Here is a 22,055-nt window from a genome sequence, read left to right as displayed (position 1 = left end):
ATCACACATACCATTTCCATGCTTTCCCATTAATGCCAGTGTTGATTTTAACCCTGTATGACCCATCCTTAGTCTAGAAATCATTACCTCTTCCTTTCTATGTCTTCCATAGCACGATTCTTTGTTCCCTACTGATTTTACAATACTATAATACCACCTACCTGTACTGCTACTTTCCCATCTTTGTTGCCATATTCTTATTATTTCTCTATTAATTATTGATCGAACTTCATTTCTTCCTAAAGGTATCTTAATATCTACCAAGTTTTTCCTTAACGCTTCTTTTGCTAATTTATCTGCTGTTTCATTTCCTAATATCCCAATATGTGCCGGCACCCAACAAAAGTATACAATTATACCCTCTATGTTCAGCCTATATAATAATGTATAAATTTCTACTATCAGGTCTTCTCTATCAGTTTTTGTTGACAATATACTTTTAAGTGCTGATGCAGAATCTGAGCAAATTACAGTCGCCATCGTATTCGGCTTAGTCTGCTCTAACCACTGCAATCCTACTATTATAGCAGTTAGTTCTGTTGAATATACAGACATTTTGTCACTCAACCTTAAACTTATTTTCGTCTCAAATTTTGGAATATATACTCCTACTCCCACTTTTTGTTCGACTGGGTCTTTAGATCCATCTGTATAGATCTGTATACAAGAATAAAAATGTTCTCTCATAAAACCATTGATTTCATAGCTATTAGTATATCTTCCTTCTGCTTTCTCCCGATCCTCCAGCAGTCTCATTTCAACATTAGATTCAGGAATATTCCACACTGATACCCCTTTTAATGGCATATTGGGACAAATAACTACATTTTCCAGCCCACATTCCTTAACCCATTGTTTATACTTCCATCCAAAACTATTCCCATTATTCTTCTTATATTCCCAACAGTCATTTAAAATTGCTCGTGTGCAATGACTCTTATTACAACCCTGCAAATTAACCCAGTACATCATTGTAAGCTTTTCCCTTCTTAAATCTAGTGGCATCTCCCCCATTTCAACCCTGATGGCATCTAGAGGGGTTGATCTTATTGCTCCACAACAGATTCTAAGTGCCCTAGCCTGTATGTTGTCCAACTTCTTTAGTTCTGATTTTGCTGCAGCACCATACACTGCACACCCATAATCTATACTTGACCGTATTAAGGCTTGATATACATGTAGTAGTGCGCTTTTCCTTGCTCCCCACTCATATTTGGCTATTGAAGTCATGCAATTTATTACTCTTTTGCACTTATTCTCAATTTTCTTCCATGTTAGACTACTAAGTCACAAATCAAAACGATTTTTAGTCACTTAAAAATAAACGTGTACATTTAATATATATCCTCATTTATAAGTGACCAAACCTCACATTAGGTTTATACTAATAAAAACTATATAAAAATGATATTTGTGTGTATTATCTTAAGTGTGTATATTTAGGATTTGTGTTTTGATGTTTTGTACAGCACTTTGGTCAGACTTGTGGCTGTTTTTAAAAGTGCTTTATAAATTAATTAAACTTGAAACTTGAAAAACTACCTAAACATAAGCTACCATGGTTGTCTGACACGTACAATATCATGGAATTATCTCTGTACTATGGTACTGCTATTGTACTTTATAAGTTTGTTTTATGCACTATTATGGTTATCTTTACTAAAATACCAATATTTCAAACATAATAGTACATGTATTGCAAGTACTGTATATGTATAGTAGCCTGTAATATACAGTTAGATCACATTTGGTTCTATTATTAAAAACTAGGCTACTTTTACATCTAATTTATAAAAAATACCTCATATTAATTCAGCACGATAGTTTTTACAAACATTCGTAAAACACCTGTTAAGTACATTCCATTTCAAGTATGATAAATTATCAGTACTTGATTATGAAATTCAGACATAATTGGATCTCATAATGGAAGTGAATATTTAATTAGACTATTTTAAGATTTTCCAGCCAACATAATGAAAAGAAAATTGCTTCAAAAAAACAGAAAACAAGCCAGAAGCACCGAGACATTTTGGTTATGCGCAGTGTTGATGGGTAACTCATTACAAGTAACTTGAGTTATGTAATCAGATTACTTTTTCAAGTAACTAGTAAAGTAACGCATTACTTTTTCAATTTACAACAAAATATCGAAATTACTTTTTCAAATAAGTAACGCTAGTTACTTTTCCACGTTTATTGACTGACAGCTCTCCTGTCCCCATGTTGAGAAATAAAGTGAGGTGTTGTGTGCGCTGTGTAAACATGATGGTTATTGTAGTTCTAGACTAAATCTCACTTGCACAAAAACATTCAGTATTTCTCAAAATGAACGAAAACAGTAAAATGAAATTTTACGCCAAACTTTTATAATTAACTCTATTAAATTACACAAATATACTTTATGTATTTAATCTCACTTTATTAACCAGTGTCTTTGCTGCTGACCCTCAGTGATCTAATTCAACCATACTAATAAGCAAAAATGACTAGATTAGATTTAGAAATAAGAGTGTTGAACTTCCTTCTCCTGTATCCTATTGTTCTTTGTAAATAAAATTGTAAAAAAAAAAGGTGTAAATATGCATTTCCTTCAGTCTGAGGCTTCTTCATTTCACTGTTGTTGTGAAAGGGCCTTTAACATTTTTTGTTGTTATTAAAAAACAAACAAGCAAGCCCAGCCCAGGTGAGAAAAAGTAAAGCAAAAGTAATGTAACGCATTACTTTTCATAAAAAGTAACTAAGTAATGCAATTAGTCACTTTTTGGGGGAATAACGCAATATTGTAATGCATTACTTTTAAAAGTAACTTTCCCCAACATGCGTTTAATGTAAACTCATTTAACATTCAAAAACTGACCTGTCAAAAGCTCTTTATTAGTACACAACTTCAAAGAAACCTACAATGGTAAACTAGCAACTCATTTAAATCCAAACCCCACCGTAACCATACTGTATCACATAACACAAATTCACGTTTGGAAATGTGCACAGTACATTATGTATATTGTTCAGATGCAAAAACAACCAAAATAAAGATGTGAAGAGTCAGCAAATGTATTGTTTCAGATCAAAAATATGGATTGAATAATCCGATTTATTTTCTCGTTTGAGCACAAGGCTTGTGTGTGTCTTAATACAAATATAAAACGACTTTGGCAGATTAAAAAAAAAACACTATACAAATTGCTTTCCTGCAACACTAAGGGCCATGTCAGAGTCCTGACGTGTTGATGTGAGGTCAGTCTTGTCCTCCCGTGAGTTTGTGGAAGAGTTCTTCATCTAATGTTTCATTCTGGTCTTTTGAGCGCGTTGAAAGGAAAATGTATCCTCCGATATACTCGTGAACCACTTTGCAGTCGCAGCTCTGGCAGGAGAACGCAATGGACACGCTCTGGTCAAACTCAATGGCCACCTGTAACACAAACAAACACGCTCAAAAACAGTCATCTTTGCACCAGCCACACGGGTTACAAAGGTTATTTTATTCACCTGTTTAATCTCCCAGTTGACGTTCCATTGTTTCATGTTGGAGAACCTCCAGGTGGTCACAGGCAAACCGGTTGACATGTCGATGCGGATCAGCCTGTTGTAGGAAATTCCCAGGAGCTCATCTTTCTTGCTCCCTCTGAATCTGTGGCACGCAAAAGACAATGTGAAATGATTTTGATCTTATTTCATGGTTGAAGGCTTCAGAAACCATATTCAGACTTGAGCAATGCCAGGCACAAATCAATCTGTAGTTCAGCAAAATTACCTGTCTAATTTATGAAAAAAATCATATTCAGCATGTTTGAATGATTCATTGACTATTGTTTTTTCAAACAGACTTTCACAGCTGCAAGTGAAGTATATTTATATTCCATTTCAAGCACCAAAAATGATCAGTGCTTGATTTTAAAAATTGACAAAAAGTCACAATTGGACCTTATAATGAAGGTAGACATACTGTACCATACTCAATGAGAACAAAGTTACAATTGCAATCAAACCTTTAAATGGAGCGACAACACTATTAAACCCCAATTTATTTTTTGTTTTGTTCGAAAAATAGCCAAACGCACTTGTACATTTTTATGATGTTTTAATGTAAACTCATTTATTATTTGAAAAATTGAACTGAAAAAAGCACTTAGTTAGGAGTACACAACTTCAAAGCTAAATTTTGAATCATATTTCATTGTTTAAAGGCTCAAAAACTCTAGAAATGTCCCTGAGAAATAACAGCCACATATCAACCTGTTGTTCAGCAAAAGTAATTGACAATTATGGCACTGGAAATTTTATGTCTAATTTTTGTTAGTAAAAAATAATCATATTCAGCATGTGTTTGAATATAATATATAATTTGTACAAACCGCTGTGAAGTATCTGTATATTTGAATAATGAAATTAACAGAAAGTCAAAATTAGACTATACTAAATGAATAATTGATTAGTCCTATGCATTTAGTATTATTGAAATACTAAATGAAAAAAAAAACATCTTAAAATATTTAACCTTTAAATGGAAAGACAACTTTCATTAAATTACCATTTTCATTTTTCAGAAAACAAGACTAGACATTTCAATGTTAACTCATTTAACTTTCGGAAAACTGAACTCTAAAAAGCACTTATAGTACACAACTTCAAAGAAAACTACAATCTTAATCATAATTCATGGTTGAAGGGTTCAAAACCATACTCAGCCTTAGCATGGCCCTAAAAATGCATTGTTAAATTAAATTAAATTAAATTAAAGCAAAATTACCTGACGATATAGTACTTGATGCCAAATTCGGGCAGGGACTGCCAAGCTTGGATAAAACGCATTTTAGCCTCCATGAGGGAAAGCTGGGAAATATTGTGATGGGCCTCCAGGATTCGTGTGGTCAGCTAAAATAAGAAGAATACATATAAATGTTGCTATTATTGTAACAGATCTCAGATAGCCAATGATGTAATGCCATAGTGAAAACGAGCTATATCCTGCCGTTCCGTGTGTCGACTCGAGATGTAATTTCACCTGTTTGGTCTTGTACTTCTTTGCATATCGGGGAGAAACGAAGCACTCGGCGTTCATCTCCATAGACTCTACGTCAGGCGCTGCCTGGCCAGGAGGGGGCGCTAGACTCTTCATCTGCAGGAACGACTGGATGTTCTTCACCTCCGTGCGGTACGAGCTGTAAGCCATCGTCTTTCCTTTAGAGGCCAAAATACAGGCAGCTTTCCACTTGGCGTACTGCGTTTCCTGTTTTCATTTAGTTTTAGCAGAAGAAACAAATAAATGCAAACACTCATAAAGCTTCTGATTGTAATTTAACCCTGTAAAGCCTGACATATGACATAGAAATAGAAAAATCTATTTTTAAGTATATTATTGAACCTTTTTATGCATTTATATTATGAAATATTATTACAATGTAAAATAACTGTTTTCTATTTGAATATATTTGTAATTTATTCCTGTGATCAAAGCTGAATTTTCAGCATCATTACTCCAGTCTTCAGTGTCACATGATCTTTCAGAAATTATTCTAATATGATAATTTGCTGTTCAGAAACATGTATTATTATTATCCATGCTAATATTTTTGTGGAAGGTGATTTTCCCCCCCCCCAGGATTCTTTGATGAATAGAAAGTTTTTAAAAACAGCATTTATTTGATATCAAAATCTTTTGCACCTTAAATGTCTTTACTGTTTCACTTTTGACCAATTTAATACATTATATTTAAAGTTAGCATGTTTTATGTTTTGTATCATATCTGATACTTTTACAGTGAGAATATGTAGCTCACATTTGAGGAGGATTTTTTTTTTTCCTCAGAGGCCCAAACTGAACAGAAATATGCAATTTGGTGTTGTTATTTATATGGCCAAAAAGTAAGATGGAATTCAGATTTTTAACATCAGTATAACAGACTACTTTCAAAAAAAAATGCATTTAAATAGTCGTCACTCTGTTTCCTCCCATAATACGTCTTAATAATATGAAGCTTATTTTTATGATAAAAGTTCTTTAGTTTTAATCGTAGGGAGCAAAACATATAATGTAATGAATTACAATGATGATTGAGAAATTAACCAATAAACGTTCCTCGAAAGCCTAATGTGTTATATTTGACATTTTAACATGATTTTTCTAAAAGATTATAATCAAGTAACGTACGTTTCTTCAGTTCACTAAATGTTTATTGTGAAATATTAATAACAATACATTTCTTATGTTCACTTTATAAAAAATCAAAAGGACGTGTGCAACAATCTGCATATAAAACACAGATATAAAACTCACATTGTCGCAGCGAATATAAACCTCGTTCATTCCGTCAGCTGCTGGCAGTAACAGCTTAAGGCCAAACTTCCTCTCGGTGACGTTGACATCAGGAATGACCTCACATCCTGTATGATTAATGATATGCATTATCCCGCTGATGCATTGGCTATATTAAAATGAACGATCTTCTCTCTGATTGGCCGCTCACCTCGTAGATGGAGTTGCTCAATGGGCTCCTTATTGGCAGACTCTTTGTTTTTGAAATAAGAAATGGTGGTGTCCCTAAAAACAAACCAGTACTCCTTATACGGCTTTAACGTCAATCGTTTGGGCCTGCAGAGCAAACAAATGAACAGTTAAGTAAATATGCACTGTATAGTTATTGCAGATTATTGCAGTTCTAGACACAAAAAATGTTTTACTGACAAAAAGTACTGTTTTGTACATGGAACCATGGTATATGAATAAGCTTTCATTCAGGACCATGATATGCATCTAATTAACATAGCATTATCGTCGGTATCATAGTCCTAGGATTACCTTTTTACACCTCAAATAAAAAAAATTCAAAAGATTATTTGTTAATAATTTGCTTGGCTTTCAAAGAGAAATCTGTAACAACCTAGACTTTTATACTGAAATAGTAAGTTGATTTATTTTTCTCAAACAATTTTGATAACCTTAAACTCACCTAAACAGTTTAAGTGTATCTTCCAGCTTTGGGATATCAGTGATATCTTCCTGGAAAGAAAAGCACAAGTTAATATTAATAAAATGGTAAGATTTGTAATGTTTTTTTGGAAGAAGTCTTAAAAAAAGGCTGCATTTATTTGATCAAAAACAGTTATTATATAAAATATGATTGCAATTTAAAATAACTATTTTCTATTTGAATATATTTTAAAATGTAATTTGTTCATGTGATGTCAAAGCTGAATTTTCAGCATCATTACGAGTCTTCAGTGTCACATGATCCTTCAGAAATCAATCTAATATGATGATTTTCTGCTCAAGAAAGATTTCTTATTATTATCATCAATGCTAATATTTTTTTGGAAGGTGATACATTTTTCTTAGGATTCTTTGATGAATAGAAAGTTTTAAAAACCAGGATTTATTTGATATCAAAAACTTTTGTACCATAAATGTCTTTACTGTCACTTTTAAACAATTTAATGCATCCTTGGTGAATAAAAGTTTTAATTTCTTTTAAAAATCTTACTGACCCCAAAATTATGAACAGTAATGTAAATAAAGTAATGTATGTATAGTGTATAAACTACCTTAAATATCAGCCAGATTCATTCCAGATATAACAAGCTGGCGGCTATTATACCAGGCAACCTAATATCAGTCATAAAGCTAACATCCTTATGAAGAAAATCTAATCATAATGAAAATCACAGATACCAGGATCTTATCAGCGTTCCGTCCTTCCAGGGTAGATTCTAAGTTTGACAGCGCAGCCTCGACTTCATCAATCTCTGGTTCATTGGAATTAGTCAGTGGCTCCGTTGACAAGGTCAGTTTACAGATGTGATACTAGAAAAGATTCAAGTATTTTACATTTGAAACACCAATTGCAAAAACTAGCACCCAAAACTCATTTTGGTCAGTCAATAACTGAGTTCAAGACTCAGAAGACACTGACAAAATTATACTATGGATGAATATAAATAGTTTTAATGGCGAGTTCTCAGTAAATAACTAATGAAGTAGATTACAAACATGCTAACATTACAAAAAAAAAACATTGTAGTTTCAATGCACATAACACTGCATGAGGCAGGAGTTTGAATTAATTTTAGCAACAAATAATGTTGAAAGTGAGTGAGTAAAGTGAGGAAAAGGTGGTAGAATGCTTGTCTGTGCAAGCATTATTCTGTCATATGAAATTCTGTCTTTTTTTGTTGTTCAGGCATGTATCCCATCATCCTACATTCAAAACAGATTTCCCCGCCCGAATTACCACCTGACCTGAGCCCACGGTGGCACAGTTAGCCAGATTTCCCATCTCACACTGATTATAGATATAGATTACCAGCACAAAACTGCGTAACTGGATGCTATTTTGTGTTGCGGAATGTCACATCCTTTGTCCTCAAAGTAAGTTATCTCATAGCTTCAGGCGAGAAAGGACGACTCTAAAGAATTCACCGTAACTCAAAACCATTTCAGATATGTCATGACACTAAATACTATATGTTAGAGCATACTTGTCAGATGATGTTTTATTATAGTTAACAAAAACTAAAACCATAAAAAACTTTGTTACTGGAAATAAATGAAACTTTCCTTGAAATAAAATAAAATTTAAAAAACAAATTATTTTTTTTCAACATTTCTCATTTTCTTTTAGCTTAACTTTTACTAAAATATATATATATTTTTAAACTTCAGAGACATTAATATAAAAATGTCAAAAAACAACATAATGACTAAAACTAACTACTATTAAAATGAAAACAGAAATTATAAACAAAAGCTAACACAAAATATTAATAAAAACTATAATAGTATCTCAATAGCCAACGAATGTCTAAATAACTTTTCTTGCTTTCTGGAACTGGAAAAAAATATTCTGGAATAAATCTGAAATAAAATAATGAACAGAAACAAAAAAATATGTTCTAAGAACGTTTTGCAAACATCCTCATTTAGTTATGGAAACGTTATATCTGATTTTTTTATTTTCTCCTGAAAGTTAAAAACATTTTTGAAACGTTTTGGAAAAAAAAATTCAGATTATGCAACATACCATTTGATCATTTTGCAAACATTATGGTAACGTTACTTTTGAATGTTCTCTTAAACATTCAGTAGTAACTAGTAAAACAGTAGTTAAACAGTAGTAACATTTTTTTTTTTTAAGTAGTAACTTTTAAACAGTTTAGAAAAAAAAAGTCCCATGAATGATCTATAATAACGTTTTTGTGCTAAGATTTTGAGAACATTTTTAAAGACCAGATAACTCTGAATGAATGTTTGCTCATAACTTTGAGAGAACTTTGCCAGAATGCTAGCCACAGTTCTGAGATTGTTCCCTGTTAGCTGGGGAACTGAGAACAGCCGTCCTGTACCTGCAGGGATGCAAACATGAGCATCTCTTCTTCAGTGCAGTCGATCTCCTCCAGCAGTATCGCCCATCGGGCCTGTTCATACAGCTGTGTGATTCTCACAGCATCATACTACGAGAAGAAAAAGCTCATTTAGACATATCGGGCCATCAAACGTTGTCATCCATAAACATTTGAGTCACATCTTAAAGATTGCCATATTATGCTTTTTACAAAGTCTTGATTTTGTTTGTGGAGTCTACTGGAATAGGTTTTTATGCTTGAATTGTCAAAAACATTATTTTTCATTTATTTTTAATATTGTTGCAGCTCCTCTCTTCACAGTCTGTCAGTAACGCTCTGTTTTAGTTCCAGTCTATATAAAGCCCCTCCTTTTGAAAAGTGCAATGTGCTCTGACTGGCTGCTGGACCAGTGTGTTGTGATTGGTCAACCGCTTTGAGTGGCTGACCAATCGGAAAGCTCCTTACCATAACCTTGAGTTTCAACACACTACTGACTCAACTCAACCAGGCCTCCCCCTTTTTTTGCATCTGCTTTGGGCGGGTTATGATTTAAACGAGGAATATTGTGACGTGTTTGTTCCCGGAAGAAAACTCAACGTTTCAGGGAGTTCAGGAACAGTGTGCACTGATATAGAGAATAACTCCCTTTGGAGTGACTTTGTGTTTTGTAACTTTGCAGAACTTTTTCATGCTCAAACAGCAACATTACACACTAAAGAAAGTTGAACATGTAAAAAAGCATAATAGGTCCTCTTTAATATAATCTGGTATAATATAAAGGAATAGTTGGTCTCTCACCTTTGGGTTGAGGTCAAAGAAGCAGTGGTACTTGAATCGCAGAAGGAGTCGGTCATTTTCCTGAATTCCCTGTTCCATCAGCGAGCGAGAGGAATCCAGCCACCTGCAAATCAACGTCTCAGTTAGAATACACAAATTCACAAAAACTGATCAATAAATACAGCAATATATTAGTCAACATGACAATTCTTATTTTAATAATAGTGCACATTATTTTAAATGCATGTGCCTCGTAGGGCTGTCACTTTACGTTCGAAAATCGATTGCACAATCGATCGGACCAACCAACACATGTATCGAAAACGAAAACAGGGAATCGATTTTAAAGGCCTTTTCTTTTTTTTTCTTTTTTTACCAAAAATGTGTTTTAGATGGACAGATCAATACAGCACACAGAACATGTAGGATGTCGGAAAATATCAATGTCTTTTCTGTTAACCAAATGCTTTTTAATATTCGCTATTACTTCAATGCAAGTGAACAAGCGCGCCGTTATTTGTTGCTCAGTGACGTGTGTGTTCAAGTAAGCCAGAAATGCGCAGATTCTGCTCTATCTACTGTTTTTAATATATCATGAGGACTCACGAGTTGCGTATTTGCGCTAAATCCACGCAGATTTGGCTTACACGAACTTCCCCTGCAAAGAAAGCGAGTAAACATAGACATACGCCAAATTGGCTCATGATTTGACAGCGTTAACCGCCAAAGTTCATTTTTACCCGCATTTGCCGGGTCGGAGGGTGTTAATTTCAATCCCTGAATGTTGCGCTCCTGTTTGTCATTGAGCACGAAACTTCACGCCAATATATCATCAGAAATATTGTTGACTTGTGCGTCTCAAGCGCCCTCTTTACGTTCGTCCTAATGCCTGTTAGGTGTCCGTGGATTTGCCTGTATTTGGTGATGAAAATGGAAACGTCTTTAGACATGGAAAATCGATTTTACAATCGATTCAATGAACACTTACGTCTCAAAAATCGAACAGGATTTTTTTCACAAAAGTGACAGCCCTAGTGCCTCGTAAACAGAATAACTTCCCCTTGCAGCAACATCACTTCTCTTCTCTGATGATGTGATTACTGGCGTGAGGGCGGAGCAACCTGTCACTCACATGAGATCCACCAATAGCAAACCACAACCATCCAACAATCCAATCAATTCTCAATAAACAAAATCAAGTCCTGTCCTACATTTTTGCTTGGATAAACGTCACAAGAGGGAAGACACACCTATCACAACTTTAAGGCAATTAATTATTTAAAGCGTGTGCTACTGTGATTTTACCATATAAATGAGGTGAAATATATCTTGTATAAAACAGTAGAAACAGCAATATGCTAAAATAAATGTTGAATAAATTTTTAAAAATGAATGTATACATATAGAGTAATATAGTTGTAACAATTAAATCACAGGTGTGTGGCTATTGTAACGGCAGAATGTCCAATCAGATTTTATAAACAAAACTACCCGTGTTATGAACTGAAGTATGAAGATTAGAGGTGGGCATAGATTAATTTTTTTAATCTAGATTAATCTAGATTAATATTGAAATTAATCTAGATTAATCTAGATTAAAATGGCTCATTTGAATTCTCCCGAAGGCATTCAATCAGAATATGTGTGCTACCCAAATAATGACTAAAAGTAAGTCTTTGAGAATAGTTTGCCTCGCGTAGGGATGTGCATTTCTGACAAAAATGCCATTCGACAATCGAGGAGCAAAAGTCGAATATCGTTAAAAAAAAAAAACTAAAAAAACCGCAATGACAGAAAGGGAGGCCAATTTCATCTTTAGCGATTTGTCATCAAACAAACTGTTTATTAATTGAACAAGTAACATGTTTTCGTCCTTTTTTTTAACATAGTAGGCTAATTGGAAGAAGAAAAAAACAATACGCACGACAGTCCGTTTTTGCATCGCCAATGCTCGTTAGATCAAAAAATAATGTCATCATATGTCATAAGAATTTTATGTGAACCTGCCTTGTTACTGCAATAGCCTCATTTTTAAACAAATTAGTTTCAATCAATGTAAACTATTCGTGTGATTATGCCACTGCGCAATACACGCGCAATACACACACAATGTATTACCTGAATGAAATGAAATCGAATGTATCGTCCTGTGGAATCATTCATTCACAGACAGCTTACGAAGATGTTCAACTAATAAAGATCTTCATCGCTGGCAAAAATATGATGCATTTGCAGATTTGCATTCACTAGACTAGACTGTAGATCGGCCACTTCATCCAACGCTCTTGATGCTCTTAAATCTTCCTGTTTCGACTCCGAGTGTGAATTGAAAGCGCTTCAGACGATTCAGTGCGCGAGGAACTGAACAGATCAACTGATTCGCGAACCGATTTAGACAGATCATCTGACAACTTGTTTGATGAAGTCTTTGAACAGAATCGACTCAAAAGAGTGATTCATTTGTAAATGAGCATCGCTCATGCCCATACAAAGGACACAGCGCGCTTGGAATAAACTCATTTAACAACGTTTGCATTAAAATAAAGTAACGAGAGGAACGTCGCCCAACGTAACAAAGTAAAAGTACACCTTGTGTCCCTGACAGGAAAATACCCTACTGCGCGATCTGTGACAGTAGGCGCGGCGTCATACTACAGAATTGCGCGAAAATATAACGATATTCGAAAAAGCTATTTATGATCCCAACCCAATTTTGATTAACGGCGATATTTTTTTTATCGCCCGATAAGAGTCTCACGTTAACGCAGCACGTTAACGCCGATAACGGCCCAGCACTAATAAAGATCTATTAATAAAGACATTGAAGGAATCTCTATTCTTGAAGACATAGGGTCAGGGGTCAAACACTATCATTCAAAAAATTTTATTTAATGCATCCTTGCTAAATTTTATCAAAAGTGACAGTAAAGACATTTAAAATGTTACAAAAGATTTTTATGTCAAATAAATGCTGTTCTTTTGAACCTTCTATTCATCAAAGATTTCTGAAAAAAAAAAGTATCGGTTTCGACAAAATATTAAGCAGCACAAGAGTTTTAAACATTGAAAATAATCAAAATGTATCTTGAGCAGTAAATCATCATATTAGATTGATTTCTGAAGGATCATGTGACACTGAAGACTGGAGTAATGATGCTGAAAATTCAGCTTTGCATGATAATATTTCACAATATTACTGTTTTACTGTATTTTTGATCAAATAAACGCAGCCTTTGTGAATGTAAGAGACTTCTTTTGAATGGTAATGTAAATGTGCCAGCCTGTGTCTTTCTCTTACCCAGCATTAATGGCTGCTTTATCATCCACAGTAAGAGGCTTGTAGAGTTTGGCCAGTTCCTCCGGTGGAAGATTGGGCTGGCTGGCCGTCAGGGGACTCTCTCCGAACCACAGACTGGTGGAAGACGCAGGAGAGCCGCTCTCAGGGTCATAGGTCGGAGTCATCGTTTTACTGTACAGACCAAGTGCTCCTGTAGAAAATATAAATGTAAACTTGTAAATTATTATTTGTTTAAGACTTACATGTTTATCCAAACTGTTGATAACTATCCAGAAGCAATCTACAGTATTTTCTAGAAGAAGAAAATGCATATTAATGTGTTTAAAACTTATAAAAAATAATCCGATTTTTATCTGGACGCCTAAATGTATAATGCTTACTTAATCACTGTACATTTAGCTAAAATGAACTTTATTTACGTAGGTTTTTTTTGTATTTATTTATTTATTTTTGAAGAAAAAATAATGGCTAACAGTCTAAAAATGGATATTTATTTGAATGAATGTTTTATTGTTTTGTATATTTATGTTATTGGTTATGATTAGGTGGTTCTTTTTTTTGGTTTGGTTTGTTGATGCTTGTTTTTTCATTGTAATAAAAAAAATCCACAAAAAGCAAAATCCTCATGGCCATGTTCAGCAAATAAATACCTCCTGCCATTCCGCTGGCGATGTCCATGTTTAATATCTCATCAATGGCTGATTCTGCACCCTTGTCTTTTTTCTTTTTCTTCTTTGGTTCATCTATTGGTTTTAGAAGAGAAAGTTCTTCAGATCTTCTAATGTCTGAGAACAAAGAATGGAAACATACACAGTTTAGTAAAGAATCAACTAATGTAGAGAAAGAAATAATGGAAAAATGAATTACTCAGCTTTTTTTTTCATGTAAAAAAGGTATTAACTGGAATTATAAAAACAAGATTCGTAAATTCATAAAAAAAATTTTTTTGTTTAAATGTATCAAGTGTCTATTTTTAAAAGTTTCAAATTTAGTTGTATAGTTATTGTATTATTGTACTTCATTCAGCTGAGTTTCTCGAAATTCTGTGTAAAGACGCAATTCTGCATTAAAGTCAGACTAAAGTATGCCTGCTCTGACACACCTCAGCCCCTAGTATAACAATATGCAATTAAAATTGTTGTGTAAATGCATTTATGCCACCTCTGAGCAGCATTAAACAGTTGCATTGTTGGCAATTCCAGTTCTAGTATCAGGTTCAATCAAAAGTGCTAATCATAAATGTTTGTTTTTAATGATTGTCTATATGATATAATGTGGTATCTAAATCACACAAACCTGAATTAGTATTACAGCACATTCATATATTTTACACAATATTTAAAAATAGGTGAATTAGGGTAAATTTTGACCTTTTTCCAGGGAAATGACTGTAAAATAAAATCCCAATTATCCCAAATTAACCCTATTTCTTTTTCTTTTAAGCAATTGCAATGTGATATTATATTAATAATATTTTACAATATAACAAATACATTATTTTCCTTTGCACTTGTTCTTACTGAGTGCTTTGCAGATCTCAGCCACGGCTCTGAAGACCACACCAGAGAAGGTAGCCGGGAGTTTGATGGTCTTCATGTTGGGCAGCTGGATACACAGGGGTTTGTGTTGTGGAGTGTATCGCAGGTCAGCGTCCGCCTGGACTCCATATTTATCCAGAGTCCAGTGTGTCTTCAGCAGCCAGGAGCTCTTCTGCTCCCACCAGATGGCATGATCGGACCAGTCCTGAGGAGCCTCTGACACAGAGAACATCATACTATGAGAACATGAGCCTGAGACAATGCTCTGATGCCATTTATCTACACACACACATGTAGAGCACAACAGTAGGGCTCCAAAAGTAAAACCCCCCCACAAGCAATTCCATAGTGAAACAGATTTTTGTAATAACATAAAACCTTTAAGACCAAGTACATGGAGGCAAAGTCCCTATAAGGCATTAAAGTCATTTCACTCAACTGGCATTTTTGAAACGCCTCTCTGGCAGCTATTTCAGTCATGAAAGTACAGCTCCTATCTCTTTGAATGGGGAAACATCAAATTCTCCAAAGCTGTTTACCAAGCTTACGATTACATTTCATATTTGAAATCACCAATGAAATCTGAAAACAACTGTCTCATAAATTTTGTTTCTAAACACTCAAATCATGACCAGCCAATGCGCATGTGTAGTCGTAAGCAGTAGAGTCATAATCTGTTTATGTTATCACAAAAATCTCAGAACTCATGACTGTTTCTATAGCATCCAGAGCTTCTGACGGCAGCTGCAGTGACGCAATGACTTTTATTTAGAAGGCGGGACTTATTTCGCCATATTGTGCATTGCACATTCTCCCATTCATAAGCTGTGTCCCAATTCAGAGGCTGCATCCTTCAAAGCCCACAGCCTCTGAATTGGGACACAACTAGTAATATGAGTGCACTGTCTTTGTGAACCAACAGTCTTTGACGGAGCAGACAGTCACTGTCGCAAAACATATCTTTTTACTTTATCACAGCATCTATACAAAACATCTTTGCTGTTATTACTACAGTAAGAACATGTAACAAGTTACACGTTACATGTAGTAACAATAGTAATAACATAATTACACGCAACTAACCCTAAACCATACCCTAATCCTAACCCTATGGTAAGCACTGTATATGTAGTTAAGTATTATTAATCAGTACTTAAGTGTATAATTAACAAGGACACCTTAAAATAAAGTGTAACCAAATAAAGTGTGACCGGAAAACATTGGATTAATCTGAGTAAAAAACAGAAAAGTTGATGTAAAGCCCTAAAACACCAATTTCAAATGAACTTTTAGTTTAAACAGGTTAGTATATATAATCGTTTAATTGTGAGTAATGTTATGCTAGCTAAAACTATTAAAAATCATTGACAAAGTTGAAATAAAAAATAAAAATGAAATAAAAATGTTACATTAAAAAATGTAATTAAGTTGAAAAATATATTAAAGCTATAAATAATTGATTTAAAAAAAATTAACAAACGGTACACAACAAAATTATTCAAATTTAAATATATTAAAGCTACAAATAATTTGTTTAAAAAACATTAACAAATGGTACACAACAAAATTATTCAAATTTAAATTAAAAAACTGAAAAAAAGGATATTTACAAAATATCATGACATACAATTATAGTAGTATATAAATAATGCTAAAATAATAATGTTATTTGCATTTTTAATTTTAATTTTACTTTGCGCACGTTAGTATAGGACTTATTATTAAAGAGCTGACCAGGAAAAATGTATGTAGAGTGGTTTAATGTGTAGTTAAACTACAACCATGACATAAACCAGACCATTTGCCACTGAGCAATACAAACATGAGGCAATGTTTGATGACACGACAAATTCATTTAAACCTTGATGATTCTTCTTTTACTCACATTTCCTTCATCCTCCACACTGATCATCATCTGACTCCCGCCCCGTAATTACCTACTAGAGAAATTCTGGGGTGCCTGTCCTGTAATATACCTATTACGTTGACTATAAACAGATTGTGTTCAAATGGCTTCAAGAATGACCATTTACAATTAAAGAGCTACATGGCATAATAATTAGCAACTGGGTCGTCTGATGAGTCTGTAGAGGAAAGCAGGATGTTTTGCTAACGTCTCTCTGGCTAACACAGTTACACAGTGAACTTCAGACCCTGCGTCGGCAAACAACGCCTGAGTCAAAGAACAATAGCTCTGAGCATGAGGCTATACAAAGATATAAGGCAAACATGGGCGTACCTGTGCATTTCAACCAGTGTTTAGGACTCTAAAACTGCACTTTAAACGGGATCCAGAGTACTTTGTTTTTTGTTCCTTAACAGGGGTTTTTCCCATAAACTCTGACTGCTTTTTTCAACCCATCCTTACAAAACACTATTATTACTTTGAAGAGCTTTGGACGTGTTCTTAAAAAGCTTTTCAGAATTGCACTCAGAACTTCTTTTAAATCCAAATGAAAATCTTAAATTTGCATTAAAGTAGCAAACAGAGGCTGAAACAAAACGGCAGTTAAAATGAAATGAAATTTAAAGACATTACTGCGGTAAGTGTAGTATTATTAATACTTTTTTTTTTTTTTATGAATTACACATAAAATATGTTATCATACACACAACATATGAAGTATTTCCAGAAGCATTACTTCCCGGCCCAAAAAAGTTGCTGTTTGGATTTAAATAGTCAAATGCTTAAAGGCCCCCTGAAATCAAAATTGAAGATTTTTAGCTATTAGTATGAATATGTGAGCCTTAAGGATAAGAATAAGCTGGTGTGTTCCAAAACAATGACAAAATTCGCATTTAGGAGATATAAGCATTCAAATCTTACAGTCTCTCACTTCTGCTAAAATGGATCACAGATGTTTATGACATCACCGCGGATCACATCTTCTGTCCAATCAAATGTTCTCTCGAATCTGAAGTGTCTCGCCCTCTATGCTATAAATACCACCTGGCCAAAGCGACCGTTGACGTGTCACGGAGCAATATGGGTTGGAGATGTGTGTTCGGTTGCTCAAACGCTCAAGTTTTATTTCGTTTTCTAATATATGTAGGTTGGTTAAGATTGAAATGGCTATATTTTATTCACAACTCTACTATTGAATCCAGCATATCAACATCTTTGGGATGTGCTGGAGGAGACTTTACAGAGTGCTGGACTCTTGCATTGTCAATACAAGATCTTTCATTGACTACGTTTACATGCAGCCAATAACCCGTTCAAAACCGGGATATTAGCAATAACCCGGTCGCGCACGGCCATGTAAACACCGGCAAAAACCCGAATATGCTCATATCCCGGATTTTAAAAACCGGGATATGATACCTGGGGTACCCCTTTTCTAACCCGAATTTTTGGTCATGTAAACGCGCATCGGCATATCCCCATAGTGATTTGTGTTCTGCGCATGTTCTATTCGCAAGGAATCTTGGTCTTTTGAGTAGAGGAACTTCTCGGCGCATACAAAAACCTGCGTGCAGTATACCGGAAGTAAACATGGCGAGACGCAGCACAGCATACTTTTGGAGCGAGGTCAGTACCAGCACCAAAGCGCAAACAAAGGCGATCGCTATCTGCCCCGAACTATTCATTATCCGCGTGCTGCTGCTATTGTTGTTGTCTTTGGATACAGGAAGAAGAATCGGAAATGACGCATATTGCGTCTTAAGGTTGTCCGTACGCCGTGCGTCGCCGTTTACATCGGGATATTGCAATTACATGTATACAGGAGAAACTCTCTCTGCTCACGCATGTAAACGGGTTATTCCTAATGTTTCAGAAACCCGAATAGTGACCTTAACCCGACCATAACCCGAAAATTGGCTGCATGTAAACGTAGTCCTTGATGCACCTCTTGATGGAAATAAATGTTGTGATGTTATTTCAATCGAGAGGTGCATCAATTTTTGGTCAAGATCTAGTATTGACAATGCAAGAGTTAAGCACCCTATAAAGTCTCCTCCAGCACATCCCAAAGACTTTCAATTAATTTAAGGTGTGAAAATGATTCTTCATGCTCCCTCCCAACCATTCTTTCACAATTTGAGTCGGATGAATCTTGACATTGTCATCCTGGAATATGGCCATGATGTGTCTTCCTACATGGTTGTTTAAGAAATGAAAAGCTACACCAATTCGTGTTCATACTCATGTGCTGGTTCTCCAACAGAGAACTCTGTAAATTACTCACTGATCTTCTCTACAAGTTTGAGCATGAGACCCCCGACGTGGAGATCCCCCTTGACCCGCAATTTAAACTTCATGCCCTCATCTCCCTCGCGCTGGTCCACCTGGATGGTGAGCTCCCAGGAGTTGGCTATGGGAGTGGCCATGATTCTGCCTGCAATCAAATCACAGACAAACACAGTTACGAACCACCACAGGCACATGACAGAAGACTATACATGTGATTCAGTGTCACAATACTTTTTTCTTCATTCCAAACAGCATATGAATTATTTTATGATTTGAAAACAAACCTTTTTTTATGTTTTGCTTGAAATGTGTGTTTTGTTATCATATAGCCTACTTTATTGGTGACACTTTACAATAAGGTATCATTTGTTAACATTAGAAAAAATACATTAGTTAACATGAACTATCAATGAATAATACCTCTAAAGCATTTAAAAATCTTAGTTAATTTCAACATTTACTGATTTATTATTTAAATCAAAAGTTGTATTTGTTAACATTAGTTAAAATCCCCGTGAACTAACATAAACAAACAAAGAGCAATCATATGGGTAACACTTTACAATAAGGTCTCATTTGTTAACATTAGTTAACCACATTAATTAACATGAACTAACAATGAAAAATACATCTAAAGCATTTATTAATCTTAGTTCATGTTCATTTCAACATTTTCTAATACATTATAGAAATAAAAAGTTGTATCTGTTAATATTATTTAATGAAGCGCAGCTAACATGAACAAACAATGAACAGTTGCATTTTTATTAACAATTGTTAACAAAGACTAATAAATACTGTAACAAATGAATTGCTCATTGTTAGTTATTATGGCATTAACTAACGGTAACTAATGGGACCATATTGTAAAGTGTTACCATAACTAACATTAACAAAGATTAATAAATGCTTTAAAAAAAATCGCTTGTGCATTGTCAGTTCATGTTTGCTAATGTATTAACTGCAAATCAGACCTTATTGTAAAGTTTTACCACTATTTTTATAATTGATTTGTCAGGAAAATGTTTTATATAGCATTACAGATATAAAGAATAAATAAAACAAGGGGTAAACATTCTGTTTTTGATGTAAGTACAGGTTTACATAGGCTACACAAAATCAGAGGGAGCGACAGACAGAGAACTAGGGTGGAGGAGGGATGTGTGATTACAGAACAAGGGAGACTTCAGCTTAAAATTCCTGACAAGCTGAGACAAGATCTCAGTCAGAAACAACAGAACCACTCACATAGAGCCGTCATCCTGCTGTCTTGTTGGGTTGTACATCAAAAAACAACAAAGCCCGGGTCTTACGCACAAAAACACAGAGTCGAGATCTGCTGTGTAAACTACACAATCCAAGACTTCAAGGATCTTTTAGTGTGACTTAAGATGGGAAAGCATTAGTTTTTACAAGTTGCATTTGAGTTCTCAATATTGCTATTTAGAAAAACCAGGTCTGTCCATGTTCACTAAGGAGGGTGGGGGAGGGAGATAAATTTGACTAGATTAGAGATAAAACACACTCTCTGAACTAAGACAACTATTTATCTAGCCCAAGGGGCCTTGGTAAGCGAGCAGGTTAACATGTCCGCAGGCGAAGAAAAGAAAAGAAATACTCCTCCCAATGTAACAGATACTTTAATGAGTATGAGTACATCATATGAGTATGGAAATTAAATGAGGGCTGTAAATAAAAGCAGCTATGCACTTCAGAGGGATTCACTTTTCCTCTGCTACAATATGTGAAATCAACAACTCTTTTAATCTACAAAGAACCATGTAACTGAATCAAATATATGCTGTAACTAAGGTGCTGCAAATGTCAACTAAAACGATTTAGGCTAGTTAAGAATATACTATTACAAGCATGCAAAAAATGAGTTGTGCTCAATATCTCGAAATACAGTGATAGATCGAAATTAATGAATGTAGGCATGTGTATACCTCAGAACAGACCCAAATTTCTTACGTTTCCCAAAGGAAAGAGTACAGAATGTAGTGCAATGCATACGATCCGACGTTTTTCACAAATAACATGATATAAAACATTTCTTTGGTATCTCATATCTACTTTTAGCCTATATATCAAACTCTTAGCATCGTTAAAACTAATTTTAAGCAATTTTCTCGAATAAAAATAGCACAGAGCAAACGAAACAGGAAACAGTTAGGTTATAGGCTAGGCCTATAATAATCTAAATTGAGTAAAATATCTTTTTTTAGTTTCACTCACCTGAATGCGTTCCCGAGGATTTTCCCTTTGGAAAGTGAAACAGATCTCCTGTCCAGGTGGGCAAGATGGAGAAAACCCCGCCCAGAATTCTACTACGTCGAAGGCCGGGCTCATGAATATTAATTAAATCGTGCCGCGTGTCTCTCAAGCTCTCGGTAAACTCGCGTACGTTAATTGCTTGTCCTTGAGGTTACGTTGTTTGATTTCAGCAGCCAAGGCTTGTTTTTTGAATATTGTTAGTCACAGTCTTCACCATAGTAGCATAATAGCGGTGTGCCATAGAAATACAGGGAGGGCCCGTAACGGAAGTGACTACGCAAATACCTAAACACTAACTAGGTTGTAATTGTTGCCCAAACTATGACCACATAATGACTAACGTGTGCGCTGTGTCTGTGAGATTTTTAAACCAGTTCCAGCCAACAAAACTAAACCGGAATTATACACCCAGAAGGTTAGCTAAATGGTTAGTCGCACATAATTTAATTTTGAACAGAATATTTTATAACTTACAAGCTGTCAACCCTCTTTATTTGTGAAATGCTTTACTTGAAAACTTTATATAGGCTAGGTTACACTTTTAATATTTTGTTATTTAATGCGGAATACGAGAAATCGATTTTTTTTTAGCGTTGTTAAATATAGCCTACATAATAAACATTAAGTTTAG

At 34.7% G+C, this 22,055-nt stretch overlaps 1 protein-coding gene across 1 annotated transcript; it reads right to left on the bottom strand.

Moving 5' to 3' along the window:
* Window positions 1-3,058: 3,058 nt before the first annotated feature.
* Window positions 3,059-21,510, bottom strand: fermt1 (FERM domain containing kindlin 1). Its single transcript, XM_056269437.1, has 15 exons — window positions 21,386-21,510; window positions 19,146-19,295; window positions 14,938-15,171; window positions 14,068-14,202; window positions 13,418-13,607; window positions 10,141-10,243; window positions 9,343-9,450; window positions 7,673-7,804; window positions 6,954-7,003; window positions 6,471-6,595; window positions 6,281-6,387; window positions 5,009-5,233; window positions 4,754-4,878; window positions 3,493-3,634; window positions 3,059-3,415 (listed from the first exon to the last, which is right to left on the bottom strand). The coding sequence occupies exons 2-15, from the start codon at window positions 19,285-19,287 to the stop codon at window positions 3,242-3,244; spliced, it is 1,992 nt and encodes a 663-aa protein (XP_056125412.1). The 5' UTR covers window positions 19,288-19,295; window positions 21,386-21,510; the 3' UTR covers window positions 3,059-3,241.
* Between the last annotated feature and the right edge of the window lie 545 nt (window positions 21,511-22,055).

This window comes from Rhinichthys klamathensis, unplaced genomic scaffold, assembly GCF_029890125.1.
Source record: "Rhinichthys klamathensis goyatoka isolate OS25496 unplaced genomic scaffold, OSU_Roscu_1.1 h1tg000281l_1, whole genome shotgun sequence".
Lineage (NCBI taxonomy): Eukaryota > Metazoa > Chordata > Actinopteri > Cypriniformes > Leuciscidae > Rhinichthys > Rhinichthys klamathensis.
The sequence above is the reverse complement of the archived record's forward strand: the minus strand, read 5'-3'. Positions and strand labels throughout refer to the sequence as shown.

Excerpts from the sequence above, each read along its gene's own strand:
- fermt1 (XM_056269437.1), bottom strand. The coding sequence starts at position 19,287 with ATGGCCACTCCCATAGCCAACTCCTGGGAGCTCACCATCCAGGTGGAC. Across the intron at positions 14,203-14,937 it reads TGAGATCTGCAAAGCACTCA|ACATTAGAAGATCTGAAGAA; the intron begins GTAAGAACAAGT and ends CTTTGTTCTCAG. Across the intron at positions 10,244-13,417 it reads AAAGCAGCCATTAATGCTGG|GTGGCTGGATTCCTCTCGCT; the intron begins GTAAGAGAAAGA and ends GTTGATTTGCAG.